This window comes from Myxocyprinus asiaticus, chromosome 12, assembly GCF_019703515.2.
Source record: "Myxocyprinus asiaticus isolate MX2 ecotype Aquarium Trade chromosome 12, UBuf_Myxa_2, whole genome shotgun sequence".
Lineage (NCBI taxonomy): Eukaryota > Metazoa > Chordata > Actinopteri > Cypriniformes > Catostomidae > Myxocyprinus > Myxocyprinus asiaticus.
In genome coordinates, this window is record NC_059355.1 from 44,713,076 (window position 1) to 44,733,041 (window position 19,966).

At 37.0% G+C, this 19,966-nt stretch overlaps 3 protein-coding genes across 3 annotated transcripts; 2 read left to right on the top strand and 1 right to left on the bottom strand.

Annotated features, from left to right (window-relative positions):
- The first annotated feature begins 609 nt into the window (after nucleotides 1-609).
- LOC127448900 (tubulin beta chain-like) lies at nucleotides 610-5,750 on the top strand. The gene is made up of 4 exons (XM_051711835.1): nucleotides 610-850; nucleotides 2,388-2,496; nucleotides 3,409-3,519; nucleotides 4,464-5,750. The coding sequence occupies exons 1-4, from the start codon at nucleotides 794-796 to the stop codon at nucleotides 5,594-5,596; spliced, it is 1,410 nt and encodes a 469-aa protein (XP_051567795.1). The 5' UTR covers nucleotides 610-793; the 3' UTR covers nucleotides 5,597-5,750.
- A 760-nt stretch (nucleotides 5,751-6,510) lies between these two features.
- On the bottom strand, nucleotides 6,511-7,324 carry LOC127448920 (ATP synthase subunit epsilon, mitochondrial-like). Its single transcript, XM_051711869.1, has 3 exons — nucleotides 7,162-7,324; nucleotides 6,822-6,946; nucleotides 6,511-6,670 (listed from the first exon to the last, which is right to left on the bottom strand). Exons 1-2 carry the CDS (start codon nucleotides 7,191-7,193, stop codon nucleotides 6,823-6,825), a joined length of 156 nt encoding a protein of 51 aa, XP_051567829.1. The 5' UTR covers nucleotides 7,194-7,324; the 3' UTR covers nucleotides 6,511-6,670; nucleotide 6,822.
- Nucleotides 7,325-8,245: 921 nt separating this feature from the next.
- On the top strand, nucleotides 8,246-17,865 carry LOC127448915 (charged multivesicular body protein 4b-like). Its single transcript, XM_051711861.1, has 5 exons — nucleotides 8,246-8,663; nucleotides 13,984-14,161; nucleotides 14,702-14,816; nucleotides 14,904-15,030; nucleotides 16,442-17,865. The coding sequence occupies exons 1-5, from the start codon at nucleotides 8,480-8,482 to the stop codon at nucleotides 16,504-16,506; spliced, it is 669 nt and encodes a 222-aa protein (XP_051567821.1). The 5' UTR covers nucleotides 8,246-8,479; the 3' UTR covers nucleotides 16,507-17,865.
- Nucleotides 17,866-19,966: the final 2,101 nt, after the last annotated feature.

Consider the following 19,966-nt stretch of genomic DNA (forward strand, 5'->3'; position numbering starts at 1 on the left):
ATGTAATTCAGTCAGAGTTCAGAGGCTCAAAGGCTAAAAGAAGGAAATGAATATAAGAAAAGGATTTTACTTACGATAAGGATGAATGAATGATGTAAATGATGTAACTAAAAAGTGCAAGCATAAGTGGAGAGATGATTTAATTGATTTTCAAATATAACAAATCCTTGTCAAATAAAATAAAATACAAATTGTAATCTATACAGTTAGTATTGTCCAGCAAGCTAAGTGGGATCTGTTGGTAAAATGTAAAACTGCATAGATCTCGGCCTCCAAATTAAAGTCTATAATGTAGGCTTCGGTAATGTCAACTTCAACACAAAAAACAAATTCTAACACCTCTAGATTATTTTTTCTGTTGCAGGAAACATACCCACACAGACAATGAGTGCATGTTCTGTCTGTCTTTCAGATGGTCTTTGTCACTGAAGTGCGACAGATAGGGCCTGTCAGAGCCTTATCATACAAACCAGAGAGACGGTCATACTGATATTGACTTTGTATCCTGCAATGCAAAAATGTTTAAAATATCTAAACAAGCCTTGTTGACTTCATAAATAAAATTAATTTGGCAATTTTCATGGAGTGCTATATTTTACATTAAAACACCATTGTTTCAGCATACTGAAAATAATAGTCTGTAGCCTACTACTAACTTACTCTGACTGGTACGTAATGTGGCATAAGGATTACTCCCTCTTATGATGTCAGCATTGGTATTACACCCACACTGGGCATTTCATGTGTGTGGTCAAGGTTACTTCTTCTCTTTCTACATGCCAACTTTGCCATCATGCGAGAGATTGTTCATCTACAGATCGGACAGTGTGGAAATCAGATCGGCTCAAAGGTGAGAAATGAGTATGCTCAGAATATGTTTTTTTATGTGTATTGTTATCTTAAACTCATCTGGGTGTAAGTAATCGAATCTGGATGAAAAACAGCAGTCATTTTGCTTTATTGTGGGGTTATGTCAGTTTATTTATTTTATTTTTAAATTAAACCCCAGGGTTTAATTGGGGGGACCACACTGGGCCCATAAAGGTTCTGCAGGGGGTCTGTGGACACATATACAGATATATTAGACCCACATATGGATATTCCTATACAAATATTCAATGTATCAAAAAAATATTTCTAAAAGTGGTACATTAATGATCTGTTAAACATTAGAAGGTAGAAATCTTTAAGTTTCTTAATTTTATTAAGAAAATCTAGCTTTTTTACATTGCAGGCCCCTAGTTTAGCAGAGAGTCTGGATTGGGGGTCCCTGGGTCTAGCTATAAAGATGAAAAGCCTTAGGTTTATCTTACATATTTCATTTTCTTTATATTAATTTGCTGAGTATTATATTAAATATGTTTTGTTTTTTATGTATTGTATTTTTGAACAACATCCAGCAATATAATGCTAAATAGTGAAATGCACTTTTTTTTTTGTTAACAGTGGACAAAAATAATTTTGTTTACTTCTACAATTAGATCAACATTAGTTTTAAACAAAAAACAAAAACAAAAAAAGCATTTGAAATGATGATACGTGTGGTCATAGGGTGTTCCCCTGCTGTGGTCTACTGTAAGATAAGAGGGCACAGTGGAGAGTGGCAGGGTGGGCCTTGTTTATCATCAAATGAATGCAGCGCTCTGTATATTTCAGAGATGCAATGTAAAATAGTGGTACAAGCCAGCTAACAATTTTATGTTCTACAGATATTTCCCTTAGTTCCAATTAGGTTGTAAAAACATTATTTGAAAGTTCTGGGAGCGTTCCAAATGTCTAGTTTTTACATGCTTTCAGAACAGTTTTTCTTGGTTATAGGAACGTCCTTGAAAACATTAGATGTTTTTTTGTTTGTTTTTTACAATTAAGTAATTTTTAAAGAACATTCCACTAACTATGTACAGTATGAATGATGTTTTCATGCTTACGTTTTCAGAACTTTCTATTAACGTTACTGCTAGAATGTCTGTTTATAACTTTGAGAGAAATTGTATAGAACATTAGCCAAAGTTCTAAGAACATTCCATGTTAGCTACCCAACAGATTCATCAATACAGTTGAGTTTGTTAAAGGTCTATTTGCAGTTGTGTGCTGGAAAGTAATTGTCTCCATTTAGAGCTTGCACATCTTTTTTCTTTTTCTTTTTAATTAGACATTTTTATTCAGCAATGCATTTGTTCATATTTGCTGGTGGGAAATACTGTTCAGTAACTTTTTTTGGTCAAAATTAGGAAAAATACTGTAACTTCAGTCAAAATGGAGAAAGCACAGTAACTTATTTTAGGTACAAATGAGGAGAAATACAGTTACTTACTCTGGTCAAAATGGGGGAAAGATAGGATGTCTAATGTTCTTTGAGATCAAATAAAAATTTTGTTTGTTTGCAGTTCTGGGAGGTGATCACTGATGAACATGGCATTAACAAAGTGGGAGCATATGAGGGTGACACGGACCTTCAGTTAGAGAGGGTCAACGTTTACTTCAATGAAGCACATGGTAAATCTGATGTACAACAGTCCCCTGCACATTACAATCCAATCACATTAAAGTTTTGTTTTAGTGCTATACAATGGCTCCAAATGGTATTTGGAATTTTTAGTAAACGTAGTCACATTCACACATGTGTCCTAGCAACCACAGGTATAGTTAATCAAACTAACTATAGACACTTCTAAGTTTTACAACCAGAATGTGTCCACTTTTGGTCTTAATTTTGAACTGTATAAATATTATATTAAATTTTAAACCCTAAATCTGAAATGTGTCATTTCTTCATCACCGAACATAATTGCAAAAATACAGTAAACATTGTTTCCAAACAGCTTTTTCAAACACTCCCCCAGTATGTGTTGATCAAACAGAGATTTCCACCCTAAACCCCAAGCCAGTGTTGTTGTGTCAGGCTGGATGGGTTGCTCAAATCAAGCAACTTCTATAGCACCACAGAGACACAGTGTTTACAGATTTCATGGAAATCAGCTAATGAGTGGCTTACTTAAAGTTAACTCTGCATAAAAAGCTAGAATAGGCGAAAGTATTTTAACATCGAAAAAGTTGCACACTTCAACTTTAACAAACTTCTTTTTGTGAAATGTGTTGCTTGAAAAGTGTTTGTGCCATTTCTCTTTAAAATAAATGCCACTTGGTTTTATTGTTTAGATTAGTTGTAAGTTCTTTATAGTATCTAATGCAATGACATTTATAAATGTTTAAGTTTGGCTTAAGTGTCCAAATACATTTTGGGGCCACTCTATATAATATTTAGTCTTGTTTTGGGTTTCATTTTTGACTAAGTATTCATGAAATCTTTGTTATTATTGTAAATTGCGAATTTAATGAGTTATATGTCAATGTTATTCATTCCTGTGACAAATGTTTCAGTGATTGAGATGCTTCTTTACATCTCAGGTGGGAAATATGTTCCGAGAGCCCTGTTAGTGGACCTCGAGCCAGGCACTATGGACAGTGTGAGGGGCAGTCACACAGGACAACTCTTCAGACCAGACAATTTTATACATGGTGAGCCAACATTGATATTTTTACTTTGTTACAGCACTCTGGCATGGGCATGTAAAAGTGAATTGATGAAAACTGGGCAGTATAAGCTTTGAAGCATGGGCAGCTATTCTTTTTACAAGATGGAATCTTGTAATTATGGTAACTCGGACATGATGTGAAAACACATCATAAGCCTAACCGAACCTAAACACTGAAATCTGATTGGTTGATAGGAATTGTGATGCAGAACCAACAATGATGTTGGTCAAGGAACATGTCGTACTGGGTGAAATGAAGCTCATGGGCCATAATGTCATCACTGATGCAAGGCCGTAACCATGTCTTGAACATTGGGGGAGGGGGGACCAAACCATTTTGGGGGTGGGGGGTCACGGGTGTTGAGGTCACAAATATAATGGTCCTCTTTGGTCCTTTAATATAGTAAAGGCGCTGAATGCAATAATTTTCTGAATAAAGACTTGAAATGTGATAAAGGCCCAAAATTGTATAATTTTTGGTTTTAAAAGATACATGTATTTTTAAAGTTAACACAGTATCTGCATTGCTAGCAATACCTGTTTCAGTTATCTTTTCTTTCTTTTTTGTGCTGTCTCAAAGAAAAAATTCATATAATTATTTACTGCCCTGTCCCTCATTGTTTTTTCCTCTCAGTAGAATCTTAACATATTTTCTTCAAGAATCCTAACGCTGCTCTTTTCCATACAAAAACACTTCATATTGATCACTGCTGTCAAGGTCCAAAGAGAAAAAAAATAATTATAAAAATACCATAAAAGTAGTCCATACAACACAAAGCTGTTGTGTGGCCCCAGAAAGCTTGGACTACTGTTATGATGTCTTATACTGAACCTTTCTGGCCATATCTGATTATTGGGGGGACTTGTCCCCCTCAAAGTATATTGTGGTTATGGCCCTGCACTGATGCTGTTCCTGTTAATGTACAGGGAATTCTGGAGCTGGCAATAACTGGGCCAAAGGGCATTATACAGAAGGTGCAGAACTTGTGGAGCAAGTTGTGGATCGTGTCCGTAATGAAGCTGAGAGCTGCGACTGCATGCAGGGCTTTCAGTTTGTCCATTCACTGGGTGGTGGCACCGGTTCCGGAATGGGTACTCTCATCATCAACAAGATTCAAGAGGAGTATCCCGACCGCATCATGAATAGTTTTAGCATAATGCCCTCACCAAAGGTCTCAGATACAGTAGTGGAGCCATACAATGCAACACTATCAGTTCACCAACTAATTGAAAATACAGATGAGACGTATTGTATCGATAACGAAGCGCTGTATGACATCTGCTTCCGTACGCTCAAGCTCACAACGCCAACCTATGGAGATCTCAACCACCTGGTATCCCTAACCATGAGCGGGGTCACGACCTCCCTTCGCTTCCCAGGTCAACTGAACGCCGACCTTCGCAAGCTGGCCGTCAATATGGTGCCCTTCCCGCGTCTCCATTTCTTCATGCCAGGTTTTGCTCCTCTTACGGCATGTGGCAGCCAGCAATATCGTGCCTTTACAGTGCCCGAGCTCACCCAGCAGATGTTTGACGCCCGTAACATGATGACCGCATGTGACCCGCGTCGAGGGCGCTACCTGACCGCAGCGGGCGTTTTCCGTGGTCGCATGTCCCCCAAAGAGATTGAAGAGCAAATGCTTGTAATTCAGCAGAAGAATAGCAACTACTTCGTGGACTGGATCCCGCAAAACGTCAAAGTGGCCGTTTGCGATATTCCGCCACGTGGCCACAAAATGTCCTCTACTTTCATTGGAAACAACACCACAATCCAGGAGATATTTAAGCGTATAGGGGAGCAGTTCACGCTGATGTTCAGACGCAAGGCCTTCCTGCATTGGTACACGGGGGAGGGCATGGATGAGCTGGAGTTCACAGAGGCAGAGAGCAACATGAATGATCTGGTTTCAGAGTACCAGCAATATCAGGATGCCACAGCTGATCTGGATTTGGAAGGAGAAGGTGAAGTGGTAGAAGAAGAGGGTCTGTCACCAACAGCAAGGAGCACCAGAGTAGAGATTAAGACTGAGGTGGTCACTGAAACTTCTGTCAATGAATGAGGTGCAGGCTTTGCTGAATATGGCTGGATGTGTTAAACTGAGTGGGAACCTTTTATAATGCAAACAGTGAAATATTTCTTACCTCCAGGAGATAAATGATTAAAATTGTATTAATTTCCTTAAACAACAAAAACAAAACAAAAAAAAACAACAACATAGCTACACCTGTTTGTTCTGTAATGATGCAAAACTAAAGAAACAGTCTGAAAAAAATGTGAAACAATTGTCATATTCAATAAGATTTTCTTTCCCCCTGTGTGTGACATAATAGTATTATAAGCACTTATAAGGTAAGTTCAAGCACTTCTGTCATATGTTTTTTGTTGATGGAAAAGCTGAGTTTCATGTTTTTGTGTATTTCCTGATTTTTGTATTATCATTTGATGGAGGCATAAATGATATATTTTATATTAGCAAATTTCCTAACTTCAATGTCAATCATTTAGACAATGTAATGAGTAAACAAAATGAATCACTAAACAAAACTATTATTTCAGTGCATAATATTTTTGATGTATGTGCTTTGGATTTGAGTATTCCTATTTCTGATGCCTTTAAATTTTGTGTTTACATTCTCTAAGAAAATGCGTGCAATGAAGGGGGGCATTTTGATATTTAAGGTGGTCAAGAGGTTGTCTTTTCATTGGACTGGGAAGAGGGTGTACGGATTTTTAGAGGTAGGTGTAGGGATGGGCTTTAGGGATAGGGGCCAAACAGGTAGCGAGGAGTCAGAATCTAGCCGGCAGTCAGATTTCGGCATAACTTGCTATAAATTAAAAAAAAAAAAAGCAAATATGATTAAACAACATAAGAGTCTGAGTTTATAACTACACAAACAGTTTGCCCAGTGCATGTTCCTCACTACCTAGTCTAGAGAGAACTCTCTGGACCAAGAACACAACAAATGGAGGCTGTTTTAGTTTGAGGCTCTTCATAATTTATTATCAAAAGAACATATCTATTTTCATTCAATTAAGTCATCAGAATTGCAGATATCATTGCAGCCACAAATGATGAAATCTGTAGTAGGAAAATCTATTTGGAATGGGGATCGCAGGGATTCAACTACAGCTCCTACAAAAACAGAACAGATAATTGATCAATTTCAACATTATAAAATCTTAGTATAAAAAGCTGTCTAATTGCTGAGTGCTATACATGTGTCTGAACAGTACAGTTCAGATAAACACCACTTAAAATCTTTAAAAAGGCTTGATGAACTCACATTATGCAGTCTTAATTTTAGTGACCTTTACGTTGGATTCTGCGTTTTTAATCGCCTCTACTTTGAACTGTGGCTTCAGTGCTGCCCGCACGACCCTTGCGCAGATGGCCGAGTACCTGATGTAACTGGAAAGACATAAATGTTAGTTACTGCACAATACGCGCAAACGTCCGAATTCATCCAGAAACCTTACTAAAACGCAGGTAAGAAGTGACTAGCATAGCAGTACAGAACAAGGCCAAAGCATTGTTGCAACTTTACAGAAAACAGAACGTGCTACCAGTTAAATAGAAATGGCAACTATTTTAACATGTGCTAATGTTAATTGTCATTCTGTTACCTCAGCCCTGCTTGTCTCCAGTAAGCAACCATTTTCGAAACAAATGTGTACCTCCGGTCCGCCAAGTGCCACAGTACAGTACGTGCCGATCAAGGACGAGGACGCAGTCTGCTTGTAACCGGAAGTCTCGTCACAGGCGGCATTGCCGTTTCATTGGTTGAAAAACATGTCAATCATTTAACGGCCACATGAAACGTAACCAAAGTCTTGACGTAATCAATTAGCGCAGTAATTTTAACTTTAATACTAAACGCCACGACATAATTATTAATATTGTTAAATAATATAATCAAACCGTAATTTATTGTGTAAGCACACTAGTTAATCGTCTGATTCTACATGCATTATTTGAATGAGAGAGCTTTATTTTATAAGAACACATTGAGGAATGGTTTGTTGATTCTATAAGTAAGGCATTTCATATAAGCCTTATTCCCTCTCTCTCTCTCGCTCTCTCTCTCTCTCTCTCTCTCACACACACACACACACACATCATGTGCTTTTTTGCGACTCCTTTGCGTAGGACATTTCATAAAAGCCATATTAAAAAAAAAATTCCATTTACTTTACATTATTATTATTATTATTTGTTTATGATTCTTTTGCGTGGGACATTTCATATAACCCATATATATATATTTTTGTTTTTGTTTTTTCATGCATTTTTTATTTCTATTTTGTTTTTAGTTCGTAGGACATTTCATACAACCCATATTTAGATTTTTTTTTCATATAAACATATATATATATATATATATATATATATATATATATATATATATATATATATATATATATATATTGTGATTCGTCTGCGTGGGACATTTAATATAATCTATATTTAGATATTTTCATATATTTATTTAGATATGTTTCATACGGAGGCCCTTTATTTAAGAATAAAAACAGACCTTTCTAATATTTTAATAAATATCTCCTCCGAGGAAATATTTATTGAAATAATAGAAAGATCTGTTTTTCTTCTTAAACAAACTGTCAACAAATAAATAATGTTCCTCATTTGACAGCGTACACTTGACATAAATAAACGAATACAAACACATTTTTTTATTCCGATATTATTACCGATGTGACAGACTCGTCCTCTTTATACGTCATGCACCGCGTGTTCTTATGACGTGATGACGTCATGGGGCCTGGACTCGCGAAGGGGAAGCCGAGAAAACAACAAGCCAGTTGGGCCAATGACAGACAGAAACCAAACTGATATTAACGAGGATTTCTTGTTCAGAGCCAGTTTAAACTACTAGCCACAATATCAGTATCAATCAATCCTTGCTGTCGTCCAGGGGGCAAGATGTCTTTGTTCGGAAAGTTGTTTGGTAGCAGTGGAAAAGGTGGTAAAGCTGCAAGCCCACAAGAGGCGATCCAGCGACTCCGAGAAACCGAGGAGATGTTGACCAAGAAACAGGAATTCCTGGAGAAAAAGATCGAACAGGAGCTTGTAACGGCAAAGAGAAACGGCACAAAGAACAAAAGAGGTGAGAGAATCGGTTTACCTGAGAGGAAGAAGGAAGTTACTAGCCTGGGTAGTTAGCTAGTTAACGAGGGGGCCTGGGTAAAAGACGCTGGCTATCACCCCTGGAGCTAGCTCGAATCCCAGGGCGCGCTGAGTGACTCCAGCCAGGTCTCCTAAGCAACCAAATTGGCCCGGTTGCTAGGGAGGGTAGCGTCACATGGAAAAAAAAAAAAGTTAGCTGGTTATCTCAGGTTTGGTTAGCACTGTAAAAATTAAATGGTTATTATTGCTGTCACTGCTTTGTACACTTGATAGCCTGTCAAACTGTTTCTTTTTCAACGTAACCTATACAAGTACTAGTTAACTGGACTATTTAAAGAATATTTGATCGTGAGCCAACCCTCATCCAAACAATTCATGGACTAACTAACAAGATCCAGACAAATGGTTACTATTATTTGTATATGATTCTTTTGCGTGGGACATTTCATATAATTTGAATGGGAATGACAACGAGGCTGTGAGGGATTGACTTACCATCTCTTCAATGGCACGAACGGTATAAAGCTGTATGAAGCTCCTAGATCACATCTGATTTTCCACAACTCATGTTGTCTGGAGTTCTTTGTATACTAAATGTTCTTGGACAGATATTTTATCAATGTTTTGTCCACGGAATGATCCAAAAACACTTTAAACTGCAGTACAGCCCATTGAAGAGATGGTAAGTCTATCCCTCACAGCGTCATTGTCATTCACATTAAAAATGAAAGATGGCGCTAGCGTGAATAAGGTCTATGACCAAGGCGGCTGAATGATTGCTAAAGGGTGTGGGACGTTGTCATAGGGGATAATAGAAAAAGTGTTTGAAGTGACAGGTCATCCTGCAAATACCTTTCTGTTTGGTGAGGTCTTTGAAATGCCCCCCTTTGAATGTGCACATGACATAAGAATCTGTTAAAGGTTTTATTATACTGTAGAGGTCGACCGATATATCGGTTTTCTGATAACAGATTTCTGGAACTATTGGTTATCGGCAAAAATCCACACCGATAGTTTTTACCCGTTGTGTCCGGTGCTGGAGCGGCTGGGAAGGGTCCACTGTTGTTATACAGTATGAGAGCGGTCTCTAGAAGTGAAATCTAGAAAATCACTTCACTGATGCCTTGTGGTGTTTGTTTTGACACGTGAGACTACACTGCATGGAGCGGAACACTTCAGATGCGGATTTAAAACATCAACAACAAAAAGGTATGTATACAGTACACTACAGCACACGTTGTCATATCATTATAAATGAATTAATTTGTTGTCTAGATGCTGCATTAGTAGAGAACAGCAGTATGTTTGCCGACAAGGCTGAGAGGACGCTAACATTAAAGCTAACCTCAAGCGGTTACAACAATGTGACAAAAATACACACAAGTTCTACCCAAATGTTTAAATGTCACGATTGTTACCATCTATTACCATTTATTTGCATTAGTTTATATCCAGCTGGTCACATTTATGCATTTGTTCGCCAGCTAAGTTGCATATTTAAAGCTAGTGACACGAGAAAGCAAATTAATATTTTCATGCAGCCGAGAGAAACATATAATAAATCAGAAACGTATCTGATTTCAATTCAATATTTTTATCCTCACTGTAATACGATGACTTCAGATTGATCACATTCTTGCGCTAAAAAAGGCTAGACACAGTGCAGCAAATACAGTTTAACAGAAAGCAGTTGTCTCAATATGCTTTTAAAGTTCTTTTTACTTAGACACATCATCTAAAAAACAGCACTCCTGCATGAGATGCTGAATAAACAAAAACAAAGGGAAACAAAGACGTTCGTCTAGTGCGCGTTTACGTAGGAAAACAAATGGATGGTTGCAAAAGCGTTCGGTGTGAACAGCCCTGGAGGTCTGTGGCCACTGCGTGTTGCTCTCTTATAAGCATTTCTCAGATTAAGCAATGAGTTGTTTAAATGCCTTGTCAGGAAAGACGTTCAACTTTTAAATGTATGTCTCGAGATCCTCTCGTTCAGTTCCAGTCTGTTGTGTTCCATCTGTTTTAACAGCCCCTGGCCTGGGCTTATAGTCTGAGCCACTTCACCACCGAGTTCAGCCGAATACCATTGCTATCTGTGAATATTGCTACTCTATATACAACTGTACTGAATAAAAAACAGTGTGGTATTTCACTGTTATTATGAAGCTTGAGTCTGGAGTAGTAGGAAGTGCAAGTGTAACACCATGTGAACTGTCTATCCAAGCGATTATTATTATTATTATTTTTTTTTTTTTTTCTCTCCTCCCCTCATTTTACTTTTGACTTAACATTTGAGAATATGGACTGACTAAAACTTTTTATTTATTTATTTTATGCACATTAGTTGAAAATGAAATGCTCTTTTTTTAAATTATTTAAATGTTGCATTAATATAATGGTGCTATATAGTTTATGTATTTATTGCACCCTCTTATGGACTAAGGAAACAACGTCAATTTAAAAATCAGCTGACTTTAAAATTAGAATATTAGTTCATATATATATTAATATTTATATTTATTTCATTAAAAAAATACAATACATTTTCATGGTTCAGTCAGTACTGTTTTGTAATAAAGTTCAGCACTATTTTACTTTGAGTGTTATTTTTTCATTCAATATCAATTTGAAAAATTATCGGTTGATTAATCGTTATTGGCAGGTACTGCCCAACTTATCGGTATCGGTAAAATCCACTATCGGTCGATCTCTACTGTAAAGTCCCCTTTCATTGCAAAAATACAGCTACTGTTTTATCTGTACTTCATTCTATGTTTCATTCAAACAAATCAAATAGGCTAAATTTTAAAGCACCATATTGTTTTGATATACGGGCAATTTGTGTAATGATTGGATGATTCTTACAAAGTATGCCAAGAAAGAACATCCACCCATTCTCATTACTGTATTGTGAAGAAAAAATAATAATACTTGTACATATACATGGTAGTACTTGTTGCATTACCTTTAAGTTATTTAAGTTTTAATGATAAAAATAAAACCATTGTGTCCAGACAGGATGATTTTCAGTAATGAGAATCTAATGAGAATCATCATTGAAATTTGAAAATTATGAGAATTACAAACAAGTTCAAAAGTGAAACATCCAGATGCATTACAGTAATGAGAATTGGGGGGGAATTGGGTTACAGTGAGGCACTTACAATGGAAGTGAATGGGGCCAATCCATAAATGTTAAAACACTCACTGTTTCAAAGTACAGCCACATATTGTTGATACAATATGCATGTTAACATGATCTTAGTGTGATACATTTTTCTGTGTAAAGTTATAGCCAATTTTACAACTTGTTGCCATGATGATGTAATGTCAACAAACCCTATAAACCCCAAAATGAATGTAAAATTGACGATTTAAACAACTTTACATCTCAAATAATACATGAGTTTTAACAGAAGAATTAGTTTTATAATAAGTGCTAAAATTATAAGCTTCACATTTCTGCCTTTAAATCCTCCAAAAATTCCAGCCAGGTCTCCTAAGCAACCATATTGGCCCAGTTGCTAGGGAGGGTAGTGTCACATGGGGTAACTTCCTCGTGGTTACTATAATGTGGTTCTCACTCTCGGTGGGCCGCGTGGTGAGTTGAGCGTGGATGCCACGGAGAATAGTGTGAAGCCTCCACAGGGACTACGTCTCTGCGGGAACGCACTCAGCAAGCCACGTGAGAAGATGTGCGGATTGACGGTTTCAGACGCGGAGGCAACTGAGATTCGTCCTACGCCACCCGGATTGAGGCGAGTCACTACGCCACCACGAGGACTTAGAGAGCATTGAGAATTGGACATGACACATTGGGGAGAAAAGGGGAGAAAATAAAAAAATAAAAATAAAATTCTCCAAAAATTGGCGCCATTTACTTCATTGTGATTGCTTCACTGTAACCTCGATTTTGATGGAATGTTGTTATGAAATTGAAATGTGTACATTTTGGAAATTGGCTGAAATATTTTTTTGTGTAAAAAAATAATTTCACAATGCAAAAAATCATAAAGGTCCTAAAACAGGCCTAATTTTCTATGCTTTTCTTTTGGATTTTGGGGTGTAATATGTTTTTGTGAGAAATTACACCATTTTGCAAGAAAAACAAGTCTGAACTGATTTGCTAGTCATTAATGCATCGTTAGGCTGTCAACTACAATCACCATGGAACGCAACAGGCCTTGTTTTGTCTTTTTTACAGCTCACTTCCCTGATTAAGGTTGGTGAGTGTGCCTCATTTACCTGCGCATGTGCAGACTGAGTCCCTTCCTCTGCATCTCTGCTTCCCCAAGAAAAAAATTGTCATATACCTTACTTTTCATGGCAAAAACCCGATAAAATTTATGGGGTTTTAATCTAAACTATTTGGGGGATAAGAAACTTCATAATTGAGGTGGAAAAATCTCTCTTGATTTAGGATTTTGATTATTGTGCAGTGGGGCTTTAAACCTTATATTTACTCTGTCATTATTTTCAAACTCTTTCTTTCCAAATCAACCTTTTTAATATAATGCACAGATCACATTACTGAGTAATACCAGGACTGGCAGCAGAGAATACATGATTCTTGCTAAGCTAGGCCTAAATTGCAAAGAAGCAACTTCTAACAAGATAATTACATACTGCTCTTAATGTAACGCTTTTAAATAAAATCATTTTGAATTTTGTGCTGTGAAATAGAGTGCAACAGTGCACGCCCACTTTTCAGCCATCCTGGTTTCTGAATTAGAGATATAGAGATTTATTAAAATCTTTCATTAAAGAGTTTTAAGCCATGAGCCAAACCAACCAGATTTGAAGCAAAGAAGTATTTGAAAATTGGTCAACAGGACAAAGTTACAAGACTCTGTACTACAGATAATGAGGGAAAGAACTGCAATCCCATGAAGCATTGCGAATGACGTAATTGAATTTAAAACAATGGAACTAAACTATTGATTTAAAGTTATTGATTATAAATATAGAAACAATATATTTTAATTATAAACAATATGTAGTAGTAGTAGTTTGAGAGGGAGGCCGACTTGGTTGCTTCATTCACAGTGTGTCATGGGAGTGGGCGGTCGCTTCTGGACTCTTTTGATGTGCTTTGCCAGAATCATAAACTATTGATTAACAATCTCAGAGCTCACAGTAGGTCTGTCTTTAAAGGTTTATTAGTTATTGTAAAAAATCCATTCGTCTATGGAAAATGAATGGGATTTTTACTTCCGGAACCAGACTTTTGCACTCTATTCTGTAGGATTGTCTGTATTTTGTATTTTATTAATGCCAGTTGCCTTTCTTTCTTTTCCAAACAGCTGCGTTACAGGCATTGAAGCGTAAGAAGCGCTATGAGAAGCAGTTAGCTCAGATTGACGGCACCCTTTCTACCATCGAGTTCCAGAGGGAGGCGCTAGAGAATGCCCACACCAATACAGAGGTCATCAAGAATATGGGCTTGGCTGCCAAGGCCATGAAGGCTGCCCATGACAACATGTGAGGAGTTTCTCATCTGTTATCAGTGTTTCTCTCTCTCTCTCTCTCTCTCATAAGGTTCTGGGTGTGAATGTATGAGAATCTGATTTTTTTTTTTTTTTGCCAGTGGAAGTGGTACTTGGAGATTGGATTTAGCTAAAGTAAATATTGAACATACAAGTAAGGGATAATGTACAGGCAGTGTACTTTGTGTTGGGGTTCTAATCACCCTGTTGGGGTTTATTTTGTTATAATGACCTTTGCTGTACATTATCCCACTTATTACATGACTGCTTAGCAAATAAATAAGTAAATGGACATGAAATATTGATTTGAGTAGAAATGGTTTTATTATGCGAGAAGAAACAGATATTGTACACAAATATTTGCCTGCAGAATTCTGCAATTTACCTGTCAGAATCAAGTGTACCTAAGAGCTGTATAGTAGTATTGTAGAAAAATTCCAAAATCATGCACAATTTTAGAGTTTTAGAACTGTGGAATACTAAATTAAGTTGTCATTAGATTAATTTTTTCCCCCTGTCTCTTGTATTTCTTCAGGGACATCGACAAAGTGGACGAACTCATGCAGGACATCACAGAACAGCAGGAGCTGGCACAAGAAATTTCAGATGCGATTTCAAAACCTGTCGGGCTTGGGGAGGAATTTGACGAGGTAATGATGAATGATGAAGCTTCACCTGAATCTAGTTTGACAAAATCTTTGTTTTGCTTAATTTTTTTTGTGTTTGGTTGTGTTTAGGATGAACTGCTAGCTGAACTAGAGGAATTGGAGCAGGAAGAGTTGGATAAGAACCTTCTGGAGATCGGAGGCACAGAGAATGTACAGTTGCCTAATGTGCCCTCTACATCTTTACCTTCCAGACCAGGTAATAAATATGCACACACCTTATCTGTATTTACACACACAGCTCCCCTAGGGCTCGGCAATACAGTTGAAGTCAGAGGTTTACATACACCAACAATTGTTTACAGACAGATTGTTTCACTTTTAATTGACTATATCACGATTCCAGTGGATCAGAAGTTTACATACACTAAGTTAACTGTGCCTTTAAGCAGCTTGGAAAATTCCAGAAAATGATGTCAAGCCTTTAGGCAATTAGCTACTGAAAGGCTAATTGGAGTGGGAACACCATGAGACGCATTCTGTCTCCTAGAGATGAACGTAGTTTGGTGAGAAAAGTGCAAATCAATCCCAGAACAACAGCAAAGGACCTTGTGAAAATGCTGGAGGAAACAGGTAGACAAGTATCTATATCCACAGTAAAACAAGTCCTATATCGACATAACCTGAAAGGCTGCTCAGCATGGAAGAAGCCACTGCTCCAAAATCGCCATAAAGTCATAACTACAGTTTGCAAGTGCATATGGGGACAAAGATCTTACTTTTTGGAGAAATGTCCTCTGGTCTGATGAAACAAAAATTGAACTGTTTGGCCATAATGACCATCGTTATGTTTGGAGGAAAAAGGGTGAGGCTTGCATGCCGAAGAACACCATCCCAACCATGAAGCGTGGGGTGGCAGCATCATGTTGTGGGGTTGAGGGTGCTTGGCTGCAGGAGGGAATGGTGCACTTCACAAAATAGATGGCATCATGAGGAAGGAAAATTATGTGGATATATTGAAGTAACATCTCATCAGCCACGAAGTTAAAGTTCAGTTGCAAATGGGTCTTCCAAATGAACAATGACCCCAAGCATACCTCCAAAGTTGTGGCAAAATGGCTTAAGGACAACAAAGTCAAAGGTATTGGAGTGGCCATCACAAAGCCCTGACCACAATCTGATAGAAAATTTGTGGGCAGAACTGAAAAAACATGTGCGAGCAAGGAGGCCTATTAACCTGACTTAGTTACACCAGTTCTGTCTGGAGGAATGGGCCAAATTTCCAGCAACTTATTGTGAGAAGCTTGTGGAAGGCTACCCAAGTTAAACAATTTAAAGTCAATGCTACCAAATACTAACAAAGTGTATGTAAACTTCTGACCCACTGGGGTAGGAGAGTGCTAAGACTATTATAGCACTAAGAAATTTTAGGAGGGTTCCTGATTTAAACCTCAAATCAAAAAGAGTTCAGAAGTTTGATTCATATCCATGAATCAGTTCAAACTGCCCATTTAAATTAATTAATTCAAACTTTTTTTTTGGTTTTGTTTTTTTATATTTTTTCAGTTTTATCGCCCAGCCCAAAGATCCCCTACGTATTTACTCTTAGATCCCTGCAAATGCATTCATAATAGCCCTGGATTAAATGTGTTATGCATTTTTGATTGCAGCAAAAAAGAAAGAAGAAGAGGATGAGGATGACATGAAAGATCTGGAGAAATGGGCTGCCAATTAATGCCTGCTCTGCTCCACCAAAACCCATACACTATACAAGGCATAAACCACACTCAGATACCTGTTACTAAAGAAACTGGATGGACTATTACAGTGTGTCAAAGGATGAAGTCTTTGTGTCTAAAATAGGTAAATATATACATATACAAGAGGGAAAAAGAAAAGCATTAATGCAACCGCTCCGAAACAAAATATCTCTGCCAGGCTTACAGTCAACGCATTCAACACACTCATCCGAGCAAGACCAAGATTTTGCTTTATTTCTTCCATGGCCTCATATTGGGACTCTTCTTGTAAGAAACAACTTGTTGTAAAGTTCAGTGTTTTTGTATACAGCCCTACATAATCTGTAAAAGTACTCATATATTTTCTTAAACTTCCATGACAAGGTATCCACCGCTTGCCTCTTGGTCCGAGAAACCAATAGACACGGAAACCCTTTGCATGCAGGGAATGTGTCTGTTACAAATCTGTTGTGTTTTTGGAGAGAACATGTGGTTTTGTTCAATTGTTTTCAAGATTTTAAACAAAACCCATTGTTCATATGCACTTTGGTGCATTCAAGTTCTTTTTAAACTGCACGTTTTGTCCTGTTTATGATTCTGTGTGCATTAAGCATTTCATAGTGCATGAAGTGCAGGTTCCTCCCATGTATACTAATCATAAAAAACTTTAAAAAGTCCCTAAAAGAGGTTCTAAATCAGCACTTAGTCCTCATGAGTACAAGGTTTGGTCCCTGTTTGGCGCTTGAATGCAGTGTGATACACAATACTATCACAATCCTCCTTTTAAACATAGTTCAAGTCTGTGTGCTGCTGAAACTGGGTTTGTAATGTAAATAGGTTCCATCACTCCAGAAATGTTTACTGTATTTGAGATATTTATGGAAATACTGTGACTACAAGAATGAGCATTCATCCCCAAGATTTCTTTACACTAGAAATGGGTGTTGTATTAAGGAAAAACTATGACAAGGCTCATTGTAGAATTAACTTCATGTGCTGTTATTGCGTGCTGGTGAGCTGTAAATGAGTTTGAATGGATTTGTAATGGATAGACAGTGCAGAATATTATAAAATCATGCTTTTATTTTACAGAGTACACTATTATAATGTGCTGGTACAATGGTTTTATTCATTTTCCTCTCCTAAGGGTCTGTAAAATCATTTTGAGGATTGAATATTCAAAGGGTAAAGCGATTAACATGTAACTATGTTATTTATCAGGCTCAGAATGTTTAATTGTTTATTATTTGTTTGTGAAAAGGGCTGTCTTTTTTGGCACTCTGATTTATGTTGTCTCTCTGCCTTTCAACTCATCCTTTCAACCTTACACTTACATTAAAGTTTTGCCATGTTAACCGGTTTTGGGATTTTTTTTCTTCATATTTGGTATTAATGTAAGCATCTTCAGATTGTTAAATACTCTTAAATTAGTCCTTGTATACTATGAAAGAGTGTTTTGACTCTTATGTAAAGAGTTTTGTTGGAATGATCTGACCAGTAAGGAAGCAGGACAGAATATGACTTTCCATTTTAAAATATCCTTTGTTTTCACTTCGGGGGCATATATGGGGGCTTCCAGCAAATACTTCACTGGTCCATTACATGCATATGGTCAATAATTTTTAAGAGGACCCAATCATATTTTGTGATACTTTTCTGTTGAAGCATCATGCTATGTGTTGAAAGGAAAAGGATTTTATACAGGGTGTAAAAATCGAAGCTTAAATGCCTTTGTAAATTTTCATTATCTAGGTACTGGTTTTATTATTTTTATATCACCATCATTATTATGTCATTATTATTGTTATTAAAATATTTTAACTGATTTTACAGAGGATCTGTTACATGACGAGACTTTAGCACACGTATCTAAAAGATTGAAGGGATGGTTCACACAAATATTGAAAATTCTCTCATAATTTACTCTCCCTCATGATAATCCCAGGTGTGTATGACTTTCTTTCGTCATCAGAACACATTTGAAGAAAAATAGAAAAATATCTTATCTCAGTAGGTCCTTAAAATGCAAGTGGATGGTGATTTCTGTTTTGAAGCTCCAAAAATCATAGACAGTCGGCATAAACGTCATCCATACGACTCCAGCAGTTAAATGAATGCCTTCTAAAGTGATACGATTACTTTTGATGTGAAAAAAGATCAATATTTAGGTACTTTTTAACTATAATCCAACACTTTGGGTAAGCTTCACAAGAGGGTGGAGTCCAAGCAGTCTCTCATGTGACGTATTCGCATTGCCATGATACAGACATAATCTCACGTTCTCGACTAGGATAAGCACACAAACGCACCATTGTGAGTAAAGAAAAAGATAAATACAGATCTAAACCAAAACCAACCAAGCTTCAGTACAGCGTTCCTCCTCCTCACTTGTAAACAGCGCTGCTCTTCCGGCTGTGACATACGTTCATCAGTTCTCGAGTGTCTCAAGAGCCAATGCGATTACGTCACACGCGCGTACTGCTCCTGACCTGAAGCATGATTTGAAGTTTAAAAAAGTACTTAAATATTGATATTTTTTCTCCCCAAAAGCGATTGTGATGCTTAAGAATACATTACTTTAACAGCTGGTGTCATATGGATGACGTTTATGCTGATTGTCTGTGATTTTTGGAGCTTCAAAAGAGAAATCACCATCCACTTGCATTTTAAGGACCTACTGAGCTAAGATATTTGTCTATTTTTCTTCAAATATGTTCTGGTGAAGAAAGAAAGTCACACACCTGGGATATCATTTTAATAATGAGAGAATATTCATTTTTGGGTGAACTATTCCTTTAAGTGGATCCATAGTTATAATCTACCTAATGTTCAAATCCGTGTATATAGTGACATGTTTTCCAATTTTACATGCAACTATTGCATGTGCAATGGAACCGGGCAGCACATTTTATCTGCTGTTATTTAGATAGAACAGAAATCTATAACATGATTTGAATCCACATTTTAGGTTTTACATGCCTGTGTTTATGTTGTTCTTTTTTACTGAAATTAAATAGAGAACTGATGGGTAAAAAGTAAAAGGTTCTCCACTGTTAAAGTTTTTGTGAGTCCCATATGTCAATTTTGATCTGCATGCTTGTCCACTCTAACTTTCATCTTTAATTATTGACAGTACATATTTTAAAGGGTTGTCAGTGATTAAACTGGGGTGAACTGTCTGTCATATGCATTTAGACATATTCTTTAAATATAGTGTTTCAGGCTTAGTTTAATGACACAAAACCACAAACCTGACAATTTTGCGGGGCTTGTTTAACACGGGACATACATTCAGGGCAAATTAAATGGACTTTAAATAGGGAGGCCAAAAATATGTTTATAATGCCTCACTCATTCATCTTAATCATTCCAAGTGTGTTACTCAAACAATAGCTTGTTTGAGAATATAAAGCCAGTGAAATTCTAATGATTGTCTAAACCAGTTTTGAATAGAAA

What these genes read in the sequence shown, in the direction of transcription:
- LOC127448920 (XM_051711869.1), bottom strand. Translation starts at nt 7,193, where the DNA reads ATGGTTGCTTACTGGAGACAAGCAGGGCTGAG. An exon ending in TGGAGACAAGCAGGGCTGAG is followed by an intron (nt 6,947 to 7,161) that starts GTAACAGAATGA and finishes ATGTCTTTCCAG; the next exon opens with TTACATCAGGTACTCGGCCA.
- LOC127448900 (XM_051711835.1), top strand. Translation starts at nt 794, where the DNA reads ATGCGAGAGATTGTTCATCTACAGATCGGACAGTGTGGAAATCAGATC. An exon ending in TTACTTCAATGAAGCACATG is followed by an intron (nt 2,497 to 3,408) that starts GTAAATCTGATG and finishes TTTACATCTCAG; the next exon opens with GTGGGAAATATGTTCCGAGA. An exon ending in ACCAGACAATTTTATACATG is followed by an intron (nt 3,520 to 4,463) that starts GTGAGCCAACAT and finishes GTTAATGTACAG; the next exon opens with GGAATTCTGGAGCTGGCAAT.
- LOC127448915 (XM_051711861.1), top strand. Translation starts at nt 8,480, where the DNA reads ATGTCTTTGTTCGGAAAGTTGTTTGGTAGCAGTGGAAAAGGTGGTAAA. An exon ending in CGGCACAAAGAACAAAAGAG is followed by an intron (nt 8,664 to 13,983) that starts GTGAGAGAATCG and finishes TTTTCCAAACAG; the next exon opens with CTGCGTTACAGGCATTGAAG. An exon ending in ATCTTTACCTTCCAGACCAG is followed by an intron (nt 15,031 to 16,441) that starts GTAATAAATATG and finishes TTTTGATTGCAG; the next exon opens with CAAAAAAGAAAGAAGAAGAG.